Here is a 20,000-nt window from a genome sequence, read left to right on the forward strand (position 1 = left end):
AAGAGATGATAAATTCTAGCGAGGCCGCCATATTTGATAAGATCCGATGGAATCTGAGCCAGCTTTGCAAATCAAAGATTTCAGTTTATCTGTTGCGAGTAACGAAATTCTTGTTCAAGCCAGATTGAACAGTACTGCAGTTGGAGTGTGGCATCACTTGCTGCAATGGGTTGGTCTCATTCGAAAAATATAGAATTATCAACTACATAAGAGGCTGCAGTACGGAGATCTGCAACAAAGAACACGTCCAACAGAAGCTACAATGTAGCGATAAGGGTCAAATATAACACGTATTCAAAACTTCGTATACTAGATGTAGTATCATTATGTAATATGAGTTTAATACTTCAATGCATTGTTCATCGCATCAACAATCTTTTAAAATTTTGTTTATAATTTGGATACCTATCAGTATATGATAATGCCACATCTGCCCCTGAACCATGTATAACATAACCTTCACAGCAATATAACATTGAAACGAAACTACGAAATTTATTTTATTTCAGTTAAGCTATTTATTTTATTTCATTTTCAATTTTCCATATTTTTTCTGTTGCTTTTCTGATAACAGATTGCCATTATTCAATGACATTTTATTCGTGCTACAAGTAAACCAAGAAAGCGTTGGTAATCTAAAACTTCTTTCACATTATATATATATTATATATATATATATATAATATATATATATATATATATATATATATATATATATATTATATACACATGCATACATGCATAAAAATTTATATGAAATCCTGCAACATGTAATGTTAATTAATAAGCGTTGAATAAAAAAAAGATCATAAGTAATCTCAAACCTTACTCTCATACTGTTTACAGTTCGCTAGGATACATATATATATATATATATATATAATTAATCAATATAGGGTGGCAAGGAAAATTTTGTAGAATTTTATTGCCACCAGCGGCCCAGTAGGAAAAAATTAAATAGTCATAGACCATTTTTAAGTTCAACATTAACAATTAAGGAACGGCCATAATAGGCCATTCACCCACTAGAAATAACAGCCAAAGCTTCTACCGCAAATAAAGATTAATTCCGTAAACAGGAGAAAATTAAAAAAACATTTACCCTGTAATTTCTTGTACGGTATAACCGTTTCATCCGCTGTTTAATGGTAAAACTAACCTGATTAAATTAAATCAAGCCAATCTCCATAAGCCCTCGGATTCTTCAGCAAGAAATAGCTCAAGTCGGGACAGATATATACACGAGGCATACCCAATCTTGCCAAGTCAATATCAGAATTGGCTTGATTTAATTTAATCAGGTTAGTTTACCATTAAACAGCGGATGAAACGGTATACCGTACAAGAAATTACAGGGTAAATGTTTTTTTAATTTTCTCCTGTTTACGGAATTAATCTTTATTTGCGGTAGAAGCTTTGGCTGTTATTTCTAGTGGGTGAATGGCCTATTATGGCCGTTCCTTGCTTCCATCTCCTGAGCGCCTATTAATAATAATACTGTAATTGTTCCTGTTGTTGTTGTTTTTTGTTTCCCTTTTGGATTAAAATTATATATATATTATATAATATATATATATATATATATATATAGGTAGACAAATGAATTATCTTATTACAGATAATTCGAAAGATACCGATACCTGGGTAGCAAACTCACAACAGAAAGGGCACGGTTGAAGTTACGACCATAGGGCATAAAATCCGTGCCTTAGTGCGGAAATTTGAAGTTTTTTATATTAAGTATAGGAAAGAATGGAGCTGAACGAAGATTTAACAAAATTCCTGCAGACTTCGAAACATATGTCGAAAATAAAATAAAGGAATTTTGTTAAATCTTCGTTCAGCTCCATTCTTTCCTATACTTAATATATATATATAATATTATATATATATATATAATATATATATATATATAGATAGATAGAAAGTATAAGGACTTTACACTTTTAAACAGGTGTCTGTTCTACAATTCGAAATCTATAGAGTCAACCTAGATGAAACTCGTAAAAAAGCAGACAGTGTCAAAAGCGTTGAAAAAGCGAAAGGCGACAAGTTGTAAGAGGCGCAACTGCTTGGAGTAGGTCGTCTAGAAAATGAGCCTTAAGCTTGTAAACGCGCCTTTATATATTATATATATATATATATATATATATATATATAAAGGCGGTTTACAAGCTTAAGGCTCATTTTCTAGACGACCTACTCCAAGCAGTTTGCGCCTCTTACAACTTGTCGCCTTTCGCTTTTCAACTGCTTTTGACACTGTCTGCTTTTTTACGAGTTTCATCTAGGTTGACTCTATAGATTTCGAATTTGTAGAACAGACACCTGTTTAAAAGTGTAAAGTCCTTATACTTTCTATCTATATGCTTACCTAATGAATAATCTGTTCAAATACGATCTCCATGGTCTGGGTGATTGCACAGTCCGAATCCAGGAAGATTACCTGTACCTCTAAACCCATTTTCCGGAACAACACTGTCACCCCACCACTAGATACTATCAGATATCAAGACGATTAAGCAACGTTTTCTTCAAATACGGACGTAGGAGCACGCGTTTTTCAAAACTTCTAGGTTCTATGACGGCAACCACATCCATGTCTTTTAACCTAAGGTCATTGGGCAATTGCCTTGCTTCCAAGTTGACACCAGACCATTTACTTTTACACATGCTAACTGGATCTGAATAAAAACATGTCTATCGTAGAAAATAAAAGGAAATGTTACACAATCTCCTTTTTGGAAAGGGCGGGTAATCTAGATCCTTCTTGAGAAACGTATCCCTCAAAACACTCGTCAATCGTCTTCTGTTCATTCTTTTTCTCTAAATCCTAATACTCTCTTAGAAATTTCCCAAGGATGTATTGTCAACGTCTGTCAGTGTTATAATTAATAATATATCTTTTGGTATTTGTGGTGGGTGGGTGAATTTCTCAAATCCTCTTCTTTTAGGTACTGTTTTGTATTTGTAATGTTTTGGGTAGTCTATTACCGCGCTCTTGTTTTCAACTATAACGGAGTAGATGCTTTCTTTCTGTGCTACTTGTGGTTGTTCCTCTTGTTTGTTATTTTGTTGTGTTTTCCTGTTGTTTCAGTGGATATTTTTGCTGGTCTGGTTGCTGTTGTTATAATGGTTTTTGGTTTGGTTTTGTTGTTATTGATGTTGACCTGGAACTTGAAGTGGTGTTTGCTTTGTGTTTATTCCACTTCGCTAAGGGTTTGTGGTGTGGCTATGTATGGCTTTTCGCTTTTTCAGTTTTAGCACCTGTAATGACAACCTGCTACTTTTTCAGATCCTCCCTTTTCTTCTCAAAAAAGACGAAAGTAAGATGAAGACAGGTGTCATTACTGTTGTTGATATTGTAGCTACGAAGTAGGTAGTAAAGTGGATTTTGTTCATTTTCCCAGAGGACAGAAAGCCCTCTAGTGCTTGGGACTACTACAAATGTAATACCTTGTCCTCCTGCCTTCTGCCATAACTTTTATTTGGTCCCCCATTTTTCAGATGAATGAGATCAGAGATTCTTATTATATTTTGTAAAGTGGGCAGCATTTGCACCTCAACTTGCAGACCAGACCAGATTTTGTTTGAGTCTGTCCTCAGAATTAAAAATTGCCTGCACTCCTCAAGGCCATTTTAAAGTAATGCACGTTGATCTCAAATTGCACACTGCTTGATGTCACTTTGTTTCTATAATTAGGTGAGTTGATATTACTTGGAGGAGTATGCACGTGAAACGATTTATATTATCTCATATATTATATTACTATATAACATTTGAAATACTCGTTGAGATAAAATGCTATCACTACTCGAATTGCCTCCGCTTCTTGCATGCCGTATTGATTTCCATGCATAGTTCATACACATTTTCGCTTCTGCTGGTGTAGGGTTATCACCACTCCAACATTTTCCTGTTTACACATCTATAAATGATGGTCCTCCTTTCTATTTTTTATTTCCCTTACAGGGAAAGTACGATTAGATCCGGCTAACCTAAGCAGTGCCGGTGTCTCAAGATGAAATCCATATTGTCCTCAGCTACCAAATTGTTCCAGGTCTGCATTACACTGGCAAATGGCGAACCCGTTATGTGTTAGTAGTAACAGATGAGTTGTAGTTGATTTGTTGTTGCTACTCTTATTATTAACAATGTTGTTAAGGCTGCTGTTCTTGTTTTCTTGCTACTGTCCACCTCGTTCTTACTATTAGGGCTGGCGACATTTATTTTGTTGCTATAGATGCTTTTGTTTATGGTATTGCCGTTGCTATTTTCGTTCCTGCTGCTATTCTGTGTATGTGTGTCATTGTTTATGTTGGGGTGTTATTTCTTTCATGTTGGCTTTAGCAGTTAGATCATATCCATTACTTACAGGTGCGACAGTTGATTTGTTCAAAGACAGAGGGAATAGAGATAGATTTTCTACTATGCACACTGTACTCTTCTTTAAATCCACTTCGGGATTTCGGAAATTTGACTAAAATATGAAACAAAAAAGGATTGCTTCTGGAAAGGACAGAACAGCTTGTTTCACGCTCAAAATGTGACGACAATCATTTCAGCAGTTGTGTGGCCACCTTCGTAGAACTACAGATGTAACAAATATACTTTCTAATCTGTACTGTTAGTTTCATGTCTTTGTCATGGCCCCTACCACTAAGCATAGTTCCCATATGGTTCTGTAGCCTTCAGGTGTCATAAGGCCTTGCAAATCAATTTTGGCATCCCCTGGTCATATGTCACCTTTCGTTAATCCTGCTTGACTACTCTCGTATACTGCGCACAAGAGTCAATACTAACCTTAAAACTATATCGTTTCCGATGTTTTTATTGTCCGTCTTGTTTCTATGATCCATTTACTGAGGCACAAATCTATAAGGTATGTCAAAGGTATGGCTGATGATTTTAGCCTGAGTTGGTTACGTGTTTAGTTGTAAAGGTACAGCAGATAGTGCCATAAGTTTTACCGTTCTCTATCTTCGGTAAAGTCGACCCCAGCGGAATTTGAACTCAGAAAATAGCGACGAGCGTCCAGTGCTTTAACGACTTTCCCAGCTCGCCGCCTTGCCAGCTCATTAATAATGATAACGTGTCTTCCGCTGATATGGAAACTATTGTCAAGTACTTTGACCAGTGAACTGTATGGATATTTAAAAAAAAAAAGTGGGCTGCTACCTATTGAACAGAAAGGGTGCCAAAAGAGGAGCCGGGAAACGAAAGATCAGCTGTTAATTGGTAATCTAATTATCATAAACTGCTAGAGAAGACACTCAGATCTGTGCATGGCATGGATTGATTATCGTAAATTATTTTCCTTAAAGAAAAATGTCTTCTTTCATTGAAATCTTTTTAGAAAATGAAATATTTTATTTTCTTCCATTGTTTTATTTCATTAAATACTTTTTTTTCTTTTTCGAGAACAAACCATTCAAGGTTCCGTCACGTCTTCATTTTCAAAGTTAGGGCTTTTATTTTCTTGCCTACAGATTTTGGACGTGTGGCTAAACAACGATACCTTGGAGTCACCATGACAACAAACAGTTTCGATTTGTGGTCTTTGGACAGTTCAGTTATTCGATGGGCTAATTTTTCTATTACTAATTTCCAGAGGTGGGGGGATTAATGCAATTTTTTGTCCTCGGCATACAAAAGTATATCAGTGCAGAAAATTTTTTTAAAATCTCGTGGAAACATGTAATTATTCAAGTAATTGGGAGAAATTTAACAAGACCCAAACTGGACTAATTTAGTAGTTGAGGATAGAATTGGGTTATACCCGAGATATCGGCACTGCCGCAGTTGCTACGGATCTAATCATGCTCTTTCCAGAAGAAAAAGATAAAATAAGGTGAATCGTCACTAGTAGATGTATAAATAGAAAAAAAAGATTGGAATTGATAAACTTACACCAGCTCCTAGAGTGAGGGGAAATAAGTGTGGAACTGTAGTGCTTATTCGAGGAATATACATACTTTTGGTCTCGTATTCAGGGAAACATATAAATATTGTGATACTAAGCAGTGTGTCACCTGAAATAAATTTTATTTATTTTAGGCTGATCTCAGAGGTGTACAGAGGTTATTAATACGTGAACAATCTCACGCAAAAACTGTTCTAATTTAAAAGTTGAGGTATAGATACTTCACTTCCTAAAATGAGCTGAGGAACCACAAACACATTCAAGGAGAGAGTATGAGTCTAACCCCAACCACCAGAAGACCTTAAGTCCTCTGGGAAAATAACAAAACTATTTACTGCCTGCAACACAATACATCTACAACTGCAGTAAAGAAAAGACAAGACAAACAGGAAGAAAAGCAGAAAAAACAAAACCACATTTTGAGTGTAGATCTTGTCATTTTACATATCCCGTAGTCCGGCTGAGTGTTGGGGCACCAGTGATAACCTTACGACTAGATCCCTCCACCCGTCTCTGTCTTCAGCCTCTCGCACTGCGTCTCTCATCTTTAAGCCAGTCCATTCACAAATGTTTTCTCACCTCGCTCTCTCTCTGTCTGCATCTGCGTCTGTCTGTTCCCTATAGGATTGTTTTTGCTATCCATATTCCATATCAGCGGAAAACACGTTATCATTATTAATGAGCTAGCAAGGTGGCGAGCTAGGAAAGTCGTTAAAGCACTGGACGAAATGCTTCGCGGTATTTCGCTCGTCGCTATGTTCTGAGTTCAAATTCCGCTGGGGTCAACTCTACCGAAGATAGAGAACGGTAAAAGTTATGGCACTATCTGCTGTACCTTTACAACTAAATACGTAACCAACTCAGGCTAAAATTATCAGCCATACCTTTGATGAGTGGATGACATCCCCAAACCAGCTAAGCTTGTGATTCTTTACTGTGGTGAGAAATCCCTCATAGGGGCCATACTGCCCACCTTATTCTTCCTTTCAATTCCTCATTTGTGACACGATCCCTATGATATTCCCAAAAGTCTTTTGAAACATTTCTCTCTGTAGCCAGGTAGCTTCTTCTTCCGATTTCTGCTGTCAGTGTTTATCTGTCATAGGTATATAGGAATATTGAGATCACAAGTGATCTCATTAGCCTAATTTGGGTGCTTAGTGATTTCGGTCCTGTCTTGCAAGTTGACAAACTCACCGCTGTGATTCACCGTTCTATGATAATACACTGGAGTTGCCATGGCACCAAATAGTTTCGATTCCCATTGGTTGGGCGACTGAGCCATTCGGTTGACTTAAATAACATAACTTTAAATTCTTGTAACTTTTTTAGTATTAACTTCTCGAAAAAACATTAATGCGATTTTCGTCATCAGCAAGCAAAATTACATCAAACGTCCATTTTTTGATAATATTCTTGCGAAAACTTGAATGATTGAAAGAAATTTAGCAAGATCGTAGATTTGCATTACGTTGGCAAATGACGTTTTTGTGTTTTAGTAGCAATGGATGAGTTGTTGCTGCTACTACTATTACTACTGCTGTTGCTGTTGCTCTTGTTTTCTCTTTTTTGCTGTTCCCATTGTTGTAGTTATTGATGATGATGATGATCATCATCATGATCATGATCATGATGATCATGATGATGTTGGGGTGGTAGTGGTGGTAATAGTAGTTTTGTTGATATTTTGGTTGCTGTTATAGGTGGTATTGTTGTTGGCGATGTTATTTTTGTTACTGGTGTCGTTGTTGTCGTTAGTGTTCACGTTGTTGCCTTATGAGACACAGTGGGTTGTCTTCCTTAGGCTTGGCTTCAGCAGATAAAATGTCACATTCCTTCGTAGCAACTGCGGCAGTTGATTCGTTCAAAGACGAGGTAGGGAGGAACAGAAGTAGATTTTTCACCTTAACCTAATATACCTTTCTCTTTTTTTTTTTAATTTAGTCGATTTGAAAATTCAATAAGTCTTAATAGACGATCATTTATTTTCTCAAACAAGTAGATAAATTATCCAAATATAAAGATCTGGAAATACGAATAGTATGAGTGATGGGTCTGCAAACCGAAACCATATATTTTGTTATTAGTATATTGAGAATGATTAATAAAAAAAAAAAGAAACATGCAGGTAAATACATAACCCAAATCCGAGGTCATGTACATAAGCGAGATCTTTTCTGTTTTCTTTTAATCATTTGAAGTTTTTTCAAATTTTCCACTCGGATGTAGTTTTGCAGGCTGATAACAAATATCGCGTTAATATTTTTGGAAAATTAATAATAAACAAGATAGAAGCTTTTAAAATTTTATATTTTTAGACAATGAAATAAGTACAGTGTCCTTACAAACAGAATAATTTTTGTAATTACACCAATCCCTAATTCTTTCCAAAACTTGTCGTCAACAGAACTAATTAATGAAGTTGAGAACATTGGATTAAAATTCATTGGCTGAAAATGCTTAAATTTATTATTTTTAACTTCTTTATTATAAATTTTCCAAAATAATAACTGCGATATTCGTCATCAGCATGCAAAACTGTTTAGATTAAGATTTGTAGTTGGAAGGAAGAGTAAATAGTTTAAGATAAGTACTTGATGAACATCGTCCACAGCTCCGTATTGATTTCCATTTAATTTAAACAGAAATTAACTAAGAGAAATAGCTCAATGGCCAGTGGCATGTATTTGAACAACGTAGACGAATACAAATATATCAAATATCTTATAATTATTATCTCCGTTTCTATTGCCAAATGTCAATTAAGACCAGCCTTTACTTACACACTAATGTCTTCAGCAGTAGCAGGAGTGGTACAGTTTCTTTATCAATCTATAGAGAAACTAAAAAATGTTGAAATACTAATTTCGTTATTTATTCCTTTGATGTATTCTTCTGATTTCTAGAATATTCCTCCAACTGGCATTTCTATAATTTCTAATTCTAAGAAAAAGAGATTGAAAAATGTTATTCTTATTTCATTTTTTTTTTTTATAATTAATAATTTGTGATATTTATGGCAAATAACGCTCGTAATATCTCAAAAATAATGAATGCATGCTCGTTATTAATATAGAAAAGAATACATTTACAGGAACTTGTAGATTGCCAGAAGAAAATAGCTTATAGCATCTCGTTTCTAGAATCTCTTTTACCTTTCGTCTTCCCAGTGTCAATAATATATTTACTAGTAATAGACGAAAGCTCGTTCAATATCATATTGCATCAAAGTTAATCTTTGGAACTTGTTAAAAAATATTCTGCATTATACCAAAATAATAATCACCTGGAAAATATGTTTTCCGAGAGCAAAATCTAATGCCCGGTTTCAATTCTTGAAATCACTTCACAAACTCCTTACGAAGATCGGCTGAAAAGTTCATAGGCTGACCATGATACTCTCATGGAATGGGACCAAATGAGGTTTATTTTTCAACATAGTCCCCCTTGCGGTTCACACACTTCTTCCACTGGCATTGCAGTGCTTGGATCCCATTGGTGAAGAAACTTTCATCCTGTCGGTCAACAAAGTTAACAGCATATATGACATCATCATCACTTCGATATTGGTTCCCGGCTAGGTGTTCTTTTCATGTTGGAAAATAGATTATAATCAGATGGAGAAAATCAGGACAGTGGGAAGGGTTATCAATTAGTTCAAAGCCACAGTCACACATAACAGCCATTGAAACCAAGATCTAGTGTGCTGAAGTATTGTCCGCATGAAACAAGACCCCTTTCCCGGGACTTTAATCTTGATAGCCTTTCGTAACTACCTCACCAAACTGACATAGTATTCTCTGGCTGTTTTGAAGATAGTCAATAAAACAATGCTTTTTATACATTCTCAAAAACTAAGGTCAATACCTTCACTACAGATATCACGACCATGGCCTGTTTTGGAGCAGGTGAGGAGTGTTTCTACTATGTGGATTGTCTCTTTGTCTCTGGCTCAAAGTGACGAAGCCAACATTCATCCTGGCTTAGGAAACGTTCAAGAAACCCACTGGATTTGCCTCAAACAACCTCAGATTTCCCCGTAGTGTGATCAACTTGGTGCGCTTTTGATCAGGTGTCAGATGTGGCACCCACAGAGCAGAAACGTTCGTCATGCCAAGTTCATCATGCAGAATATTCTCAACTCTTTTACGAGATATGCTAATAGCATTGGCTATTTGAATTATATTCAATCGCCAGTCATCCATCACCATGTGGTCAACAAAATCACTGTTCTCCTACAGACACTGAGTGATCTTCAAGACACTCCCCTTCCCTTCCTACATTCATCTGCCCACTTCTGAACTATTGATAAAGCTGGAACGTCATCCCCCAATGTTGCAACCATGTCAGCATGAATGTCCTTGGGGACTAAACCCTTTTTTCTGCAGGTTTTTTATAACACCACAATGCGAAATTTTGTCTGTTTTCAAAAGAAGTCGCTATCAGTTACTTTTGAAGTCTTCTTTGAACAGAAAAATGTCAGTTTACATGGAAAGAAACAATGCAGCTATTAATAAGTAGAGTTGAAGTTAAGGCATACAAATTTCACAGCTCTTGCGTTACTCCATAATCAGCCTATGAACTTTTCAGCCCACCTTCGTAACTTCTTTGGGAAATCAATGAATATTATATTTTCACATTTACTTTACCCAAACAATTTAAAACATTTGTTATTATACTGAAGTGGCTAATTCCATCGTGTTGGATATAAGCTTCCTATCGGTCGATTCTGCAAGCTGGTTTCGAATCCCAGTAAAAGCCATTCCTCTCCATTTCACTTACGTCACGAAAGCAATTAAGAAAATCATAAACGCGACAAAATGCAATTTTAACTGCTTCTGCTCTAAATCTGATGCTTTGTGCTTGAAGAGAAAAAGTAGCGATTAATGCCGATTTAATAGGAAACAGAACGAAAAACTTGTCTATTTAGTTTGCCTTTTCACTACCTGGGTTTAAATTCTGATTTTACACCTTATCTTCGCACATGGTAAAAAAATAAACACCAGTAATATACAAAACGTTGAATCGGTAAATCATAACTCTTCCTCACAAAATGTTTCTGACTAAATTCATGGTTCTGCCTTTTATTCTTTCGAGTTTAATTTAATTAGCTGTATTCTTGTAGCACGCTGTATCACAAAAGTTCTACTTCATCAACCACCGTGCAAGGCTCGAGGTGCATGCGTAGATGTTTATTTACCACGATTAAGTATTTCATTTGATCGAATAACTGAGTAGTCATCAGAAAAACCGACGGTGATTCCCCTACTTTTCCTTCATAAGGATTAACCATCAACACAAGCTTACAATTTCGTATATTTTACGGTCCAAAAGGCATGTGATAATATTCTTATTTATTTGTTTGTTTGTTTTTTCCTTTATCTCATTCACAGTTTTACTTCGGAATATTTGATGTTCAACAGGTAGAGGATTTGCAAAGTCGGTATAGCAATGGCAGAAACGTTAGCACGCCGGGCGAAATGCTTAGCGGTATTACGTCTGCGTTACGTTGTGAGTTCAAATTCCGCCGAGGTCGACTTTGCCTTTCATCCTTTCGGGGTCGATCAATTAAGTACCAGTTACGCACTGGGGTCGATGTAATCGACTTAATACCTATGTCTGTCCTTGTTTGTCCCCTCTGTGTTTAGCCCCTTGTGGGTAATAAAGAAATAGGTATAGCAATGGAAATAAAAACACGTTGCCTCGTTTATTCCCTCTCTACACATCCTGATTTCGAATACTGAGGTTAGGATCGATACAAAAGTATTGTCAAATACTATGGTTAATACGACTGATTTTACTAGTCTTCCCATTTTGAGGCCTTATGCCAATGTTACAGAACCGTTAACACGCCGTGTAAGATGCTTAGCAGCATTTCGTCCATCTTTATTTGCAGTCTCAGTTCAAGTTCTGCCGAGGTCGACTTGCCTTTCAGCCGTTCGGAGCCGATCAAATAAGTACCAGTTTAACAGTGGGGTCGATGTAATCGGCTTACTCACACCCCAAAATTGCTGGCCTTGTGCCAACATTTGAAACCATATTAGAGGATTAGCAAAAACAGTAATTAGTTACGCCCATTTATATTCTGGAAACAGATCCCGCAGAAAATAACTATGCTTTTCGCTCCACTGAAAGTAACTAGTTATAAAATATTAGCAATGTATTATCACGTAGCTGATCAGGCAGCAACATGTGGCTAAAAAATGATATCTTTGTGCTATATATAAAATCAATATTTCATACTATAATCTTCATTTTCTGTTTCTTTTTTTTTTACTTCTTTCTTTTGTTTCTCTCTTCGTTATTTTTTTTTAATTATTCATTTATTGTTTTCTTTTCCTTTTATTTCTAGTGTGAAGGCAGTACTTGCAAAACATGAAAGTGCATTGCTCATGTTACTTGGCTTCGGGGGATTCTCTGTTATCTTAGCAATCTTATATAATGCCGTACGAAAATACATCTACCACGATGAACACAACTTGGACACAACTTTTGATGCCGGTGGCAATGTAAGTCTTAGTTTAACTGCTGTTACCGTGGCATCGCAGTTATTTTGGCCTGGAGACATCTTACAGAGTGCGACACTTGCTACAAAGGTAAGTAGAGTGTATATTTAAAATACATAAATTCTATGATGAACATTGAAATATTTGAACTGCCGGTTGGGGGATTGAAATTTACAACGGTGCTGTAATGTTTCTCTATTCAAGTCACTTAATTCCAATGGCCAGTTCGCTTTGCTGTACTTAGTTACTTCGAAATATGCATTGATCATAGCAATTTCCCACGCTATAATGATTCTGCCAATTGGCTGCCTATTTTGTCATTAATCATGCGCCTAACTTCCGTTGTATACATATGTACATACACTCACACACACACACACACATACACACACACACATACACACACACACACACACACACACATACACATACACACACACACATACGCAGATATATATGTATAGGCGCAGGTGTGGCTGTGTGGTAAGTAGCTTGCTTACCAACCATATGGTTCCGGGTTCTGTCTCACTGTGTGGCAACTTGGGTGTCTTCTACTATAGCCTCGGGCCGACCAAACCCTTGTATGTGTATGTATATATATATATATATATATATATATATAATATATATATATACATACACATACAAGGGTTTGGTCGGCCCGAGGCTATAGTAGAAGACACCCAAGTTGCCACACAGTGATATATATATATATATATATATATATATATATATATATATATATATATCATTTACTATTGAAATAACTGACCAGCTGCAAGGAGGTCAACACATTTTTTCTTCTTTGTCTCTTCCTTCTTCCTTTCCTTCTCTCTTCCATTGATACTCCTTTCAGATACAAAAGCACACACACACACACACACACACACACACACACATACACACACGCACTCTCACTTTCTCCCCATTCCTCACCCTCTTGTTCTATCTTATATCTCTCTCCACCCCTACACAATAATACTATAAAAAGAGACAAAAATCCTGAAAAAGTTCAGCTGACGACTCCACTAGAGTAGACGCAAGCGTTAATATATATGATTTATAAAAACATGTGACATATTGATAAATATCTGTAAATATAAAAAAAGATTTCTAAGTACCTCATTACTTCTATTATATATATATATACTAGCTTAAGGTGACCCGCTCTAAGCGCGGGTAAGAGTGTGGTTGTTACTTTCTGTTGCTTCCATTCCGTTTTTTATCACCACATTCTCCCTCTTTGTTTCTCTCTCCTTTCTCTCTCACTTTCCCACTCTCTTACTCTTCCTTTCTCTCGGACTCTCCTTCGCTTTCTCTTACTCTCTATCTTTCTCTATCTATCTGTCTCCCATTTATAAACAACAAAAGATCTTGAGTAAGTTGAGAAAGAAAATATTTTGAAAGATCAATTATAAATATCAGGCAGTGACAACGGAAAGGTCTGCTTCAAGGCAGACAGCAAAACACTAGCATTTAAAAGGGACAGACGAACTTGCGAGCTAAATAAAAATAAAAATATATTGGAAACCAAAGTTTGAAGGGATAGAATCTGAGGAACAACAGCAGCAGCCATCACGCACTCAGCAGGCTCTTCGGGCTTAGCAACGTCAGACTCAGCAATCTCTAAGGGTCCAGCACCCACTACAGGTTCATCAACCACTTAACGGTTCGGCAACCACTTCAGGTTCAACATCACAAGGTTCCTCCGGTTCACTTTCTTCATAGTCTATTTCACTTGTCGGGCAATCCCCACCCACAGGACTCCTCTTATCCCCGGTCCAACACTGATCCTCCAAAGCTGACCCATCCGTAACCTCAAGCTCTTGCTGGTCTTCGCGTAAGCCCTGTCGCCTCTTCTCCAGCCTTCCCATGAATGCGTCTAGCTGTGTCCTCTGGCCCTTCAACATCTCCACAATCAAGGCAAGCGAAATCTCTTCCTCTCCGGTCTGGCTATCAGTTCGTGCCTCCACCGAATCCATGGCAAACAACCGATCGACTGCAGCAATCAGGATAATCCCACTTCTGACACCAGTTGTTATGAACCTGCCGTCGCTCAACTTGAACCCGGGGCCCTACTAAGTCGAGCGATGATGATGACCAGGCTCAGTCAAACGGAATCCGCCACACAGGAAACGGTGGTGGGGATGGCAGCGAACTCAAACCGGTAACCGGAGATAACAACAACAACAACAACAACAGGAAGAGAGAGACACGGCGGAAGGCAGTAGCTTACATTTAAGAGAGTTTATGCAATTATTACAACATCAAATAAAATGTGATACATATCAGATACATTAAAGAAAATACAGAATTAAAAAGAAAAACAACAAAGGCATGCACGATACAACACAGTCCGAAGACAATCAAAACATCAATGTTCAACGCAATATAGAGTTCGAGACAGTTCAAATTAAAGTCTTTCTCTTTCCTTCTTTCTCTTTCTTTAACACAATGTTCTTTTTCCTTATTTCTTCTTTCTTTTCCTTCTCTTTTTTTTGACACAATTCTTTTTCTTCTTTTTACAACAGATTACAGTTTACGTCATAATCTCGTTTCTTTTACATTTCACATCAAAAGCATAAACAAAACATACCGCATGTTTCCTCGTTTACAAACTCGTACTACAAACATTCTAGCCTTCTTGCCGTAATCTCCCTCACTTCCTCAATCCTCTGTGTCTGTCCTTCTCGCCACGCTTGTCATCCTTGTCGTTGCCTCTCGCCTGGCAGCTCTCACATTCACTGTCTCTGCCCAAACTGACCAACCCAGGCCAACTCTCTCTCGCCAACTGATCAACAAAACCCCAGCTACCGCATTTTAAAGGGTAGCATTTTTATTTTTTTCCTTAAACTTTGCTTGACCGGAAAAGGGTCAGATGTCTCTTCCAAACTCATTAATTTCATTAGAAATGACAGGACAAAAGCTTTTCCCCAACTGTCTGGCGCCAAACCACGAAACCAGGCCACAGCACTCTCTCTCCGAATGACTCCGTATCAATATATATGTGTGTGTGTGTGTGTGTGTGTGTGTGTACATATATGTATGTGGGAAGGCGCATGGCTCAGTGCTTAGAGCGTCGAGCTTACGATCGTGTGGTTGTGAGTTCGAATCCCGGAGCAGGCTGCGTGTTGTGTTCTTGAACAAGACGCTTTATTTCACGTTGTTCCAATTCACTCAGCTATAGAAATGAGTTGCGATGTCACAGGTGCCAAGCTGTATCAGCCTTTGCTTTTCCCTTGGATAACACTGGTGGCGTGGAGAGGAGAGGCCGGTATGCATGGGCGACTGCAAGTGAGTCCCTGTGCCATTAGAATCCACATATGGTGGCCCATGTTAGCATCTAAGGGGCCCATCCCCTCAAATTTGAGAAATTTTTATTTACTCCTGGAAGAAAGCATTAATTATTTTAGTCTGACTGCGTTTGTAGACAGTTGAAAAGAGTACTTCTAATCCCCCCAAAAAAGTTAAATGATAGCATTGTAGTTCCTGGCGGGTCCCCTTGTAGTGACCCCTTAGTCTCCTGGAAACCAATATTTTTAGACTCAGTCCGCCACTATACATCTCTCTTTTACTCTTTTACCTGTTTCAGTCATTTGACTGCGGCCATGCCGGAGCACCGCCTTTAGTCGAGCAAATCAACCCCAGGACTTATTGTTTGGAAGCCTAGTACTTATTCTATCGGTTTCTTGCCGAACCCCTAAGTTACGGGGACGTAAACACACTACCATCGGTTGACAAGCGATGTTGGGGGAGGACAAACACAGACACACAAACATGCACACACACACACATATATATATATATATATATATATATATATATACATACGACGGGCTTCTTTCAGTTTCTATGTACCAAATCCACTCACAAGACTTTGGTCGGCCTGAGGCTATAGTAAAAGACACCTGCCCAAGTGTCACGTAGTGGGAATGAACCCGGAACCATGTGTCCGGTAAGCAAGCTACTTACCACACAGCCACTCCGATATATATACATATATGTATGTATGTATGTATGTATCTATGTGTATGTATGTATGTATGTATGTATGTATGTATGTATGTATGTATGTATGTATGTATGTATGTATGTATGTATGTATGTATGTATGTATGGAAGAGAAAGGGATTCATATTCGTTGCCATTATGTTAAACTATCGTGTGTTCAAATTTGGCCAAATACTTTTTTTTTTCAATATTTAATTTTGTTTGCAATAGCGGGTTCCTTGGATCAAATTATCGTACCTCCAGCCGCTTCAGAGGATCTATTCCATCTCAATCACAGATTTTTTAATTCGTTTTTTTTCTTAATTAAACAGTTTGAAATTTCGAATACTGATAGAATTTATCACGTAGAACATGGTTTACTCCGAACGTTTTTGACAAAATTTCGTATTTTAGAAGTTACTTCGTGTTAAAGTTGTCGTATTTGGGTATTTCAATGCTTAGCGGTATTTCATCTGTCTTTAAGTTCTCAGTTCAAATTCCACCGATATCGACTTTGCCTTTCATCCTTTCGGGGTCGATAAATTAAGTACCAGTTGCGTTCTAGGGTCGATCTAATCGACTGGCGCTCTCCCCAAAAATTTCGGGCTTTGTGCCTATAGTAGAAAAGATTATACCCTGTTACTATTTCAGTCGTTGGACTGCGACTATATTGGAGCAACGCCTTGAAGAGGTTGGTTAAACAAGCCGATTCCAGTGCTTATTCTTACGTCTGCTACTTATTTTATTGGTCTGTTTTTCCAAACTCTTAAGTTACAGGCATGTAAACAAACCAATACCGGCTGAGAGGCGGTGAGAAAACATACGCACAAATACACATACACACAAACTCATTACACACGCACACCACGCAGACAGACACTCACACACTCACACACGTGCACACACACACATACACACACACACACACAAGCAAACACTCTTTGTTCGTAAATTGTTACCTCCTCCACTTAGTAATAAGGGGTCGAAACAACTTAATTATTGTGTCTTGTATTAATTAGTTATATTAAATTAACGAAGAAGAACAAAGATTGAAAATGTCATCAGATTATATATCGTTATTAAAAAATTTGTTTCATCAGGAAACAATGTAAAGCTATGAAATCAGCTAAAGATTTCTAAACTATTAACAGAGTAGAAAATCTAAATGAGAAGCAAAGCTTAACAGAAAAATTATAAACAGGAAAGAGGAGTGGTTTCTAATGAGATTTAACGAAGTGAAACGCACGAAGGTATGCAAACGGAAAGATTTTCGCCTAATCGCCTGACATTGGTATTATTAAGAGATACCATTAGTTTTGAACAGATGCATTCTAGGGTTAAAATGGAAGTTTGGCAGGCAATAGTTTAACAAGAAGCTGAACTAACACGAAGAATGAAATTAACGGCGATAATAGCTACTCCAAAGTCATTAATTCTAAAGAATCTTTAAACCATTCACTACCATCCCTATCCAATTTCTTTTTGCGTCTGTTTCTACCTCTTCCTTTGTCTCTATCTCTCTTTCTTTATCTCTCTCTCTCTCTCTCTCTGTATCCCTCTTTCGCGCTCTCTCTCGCTCTCTGTATCCCTCTTTCGCGCTCTCTCTCTCTCTCTGTATCCCTCTTTCGCTCTCTCTCTCTCTCTCTCCCTCATACCATCTTCCTCTTTCACTCTCACCCTCCTTTCTCTCTCTGTTCTGATCTATTCCCTTTCTATTCTTTCTTCTGCCTAATGTTACTATGTGATCAGTGTTGAATACCTGCGGGTGTAAATGTTTGTAAATATGCACACAGACACACACTGCATGAATGCATCCATTTGCCTATGCAAGATAGTGTATACATTGTGATAAGTTAATTCTTAGTGACTATACACGCATGCATACGTCCGTCTATAGAAATGTGTACAAACGAAGTCGTATCTTGAGTATTTAAAAGTAAGCAGAAAGCTAAGTCAGGCCCCAAAAGAGAATGAATATAGTCAGTTGGATACTGAAAATGTAAACACGATTGCATCCCTTGGTGGGAGATATTCACGTTAAGTCAATACGTTATATCCTTTCTGAATGCGTATGAATATGTTAATGTGTGAAGACTTATATGCATAATTAGATATTACCATTTACACGTACATACACACATACACACACGCAAATGCACTCATATGTATATACTATATATTTCACATGATATATATATATATAGTATTTAAATATATATATGTGAAGGTGTATGAACTAGAGGTTAGGATGTGGTGCTCAGGATCACAAGATTGTAGTTTCGATTTCCGGACTAGGCGGTGTGTCGTGCGACCACTTAGACATTTGACGTGTTGCACACAGTGCACCTGTAGAGTCACTGTTGGTTTAATTAAGAAGTGAACGAATGAAACATTTGATCCCTAAAAATTAGTCATCTATGCAGGGTGTTCAGTAAGGAATTACGAAACTCTCATCTGTCATGTATGACAAGAAATTCCATCGTATAGATTCTATACGATGGAATCTCTATAGAAGATACAATATTCTATACTATAAAATATACAATATATCTGTAAGTGTGTATATAGGCGCAGGAGTGGCTGTGTGGTAAGTAGCCTACTTACCAACCACACGGTTCCGAGTTCAGTCCCACTGCGCACCTTGGGAAAGTATCTTCTTCTATAGCCTCGGGCCGACCAAAGCCTTGTGAGTGGATTTGGTAGACGGAAACTGAAAGAAGCCTGTCGTATATATATGTATATATATATGTGTGTGTGTGTGTGTTTGTGTGTCTGTGTTTGTCGCCCCAACATCACTTGACAACCGATGCTGGTATGTTTACGTCCCCGTTACTTAGTGGTTCGGCAAAAGAGACCGATAGAATAAATACTAGGTTTACAAAGAATAAGACCTGGGGTCGATTTGCTCGACTAAAAAAAGGGCCGTGCTCCAGCTTGGCCGCAGTCAAATGACTGAAACAAGTAAAAGAGTAAAGAGTAAAATAGTATATAAAGGATAAAAAATGCAAATGTATATATTCTTTTTATACCTTTTTTTCTTTACTGATTTCACTCAACTGCGACCATGCTGGGGCACCACCTTCAAAAGTTTAATCCTTATTTCTTTTGTCCGACACACTTATTTTATCATGCGCTTTTGTCAAACTTTTATGCAACACGAGGTAAACATACATGACACCAGTTGTCAAGTAGTGAGTGCGAACACAAACTCCATACATACGGATATAGTCTCTCCTCTCTCGCTCTCATTTTCTCTCTTCTTTCCCCCTCTCTCCTCTCCCTCTCACTCTCTCTTTCTCTCTTCCTTGCACATGCATACACGCACACATACATACATACATGCAAATACGTATATACATAATTAGATTGATAGATATACAATATATATATATATATATATATATATATATATATATATATACACGTATATATATGATATAAAGTAGGTAAACAATATTTTTAGTAACTACATATTAAATTTCTACAGCTGTTTCTCGAATGATGAATTTATTTGACCACATAATTATTAATAATCTTTCAAATTCTGACACGATGCCAGCAATTTTAAGGGGGAGGGTCG

At 37.3% G+C, this 20,000-nt stretch overlaps 1 protein-coding gene across 2 annotated transcripts in view; it reads left to right on the top strand.

The window, feature by feature from the left end:
- Positions 1–20,000, top strand: part of LOC115214230 (urea-proton symporter DUR3-like) — a 324,559-nt gene that overhangs the window by 248,533 nt on the left and 56,026 nt on the right. For both annotated transcript variants that reach the window (XM_029783351.1, XM_036504980.1), the window contains exon 3: positions 12,277–12,520. In XM_029783351.1, coding sequence (XP_029639211.1) covers positions 12,277–12,520 — 244 coding nt within the window. The remainder of the gene's footprint in view (positions 1–12,276; positions 12,521–20,000) is intronic.

Source organism: Octopus sinensis, linkage group LG7, assembly GCF_006345805.1.
Source record: "Octopus sinensis linkage group LG7, ASM634580v1, whole genome shotgun sequence".
NCBI classification, from domain to species: Eukaryota; Metazoa; Mollusca; class Cephalopoda; order Octopoda; family Octopodidae; genus Octopus; species Octopus sinensis.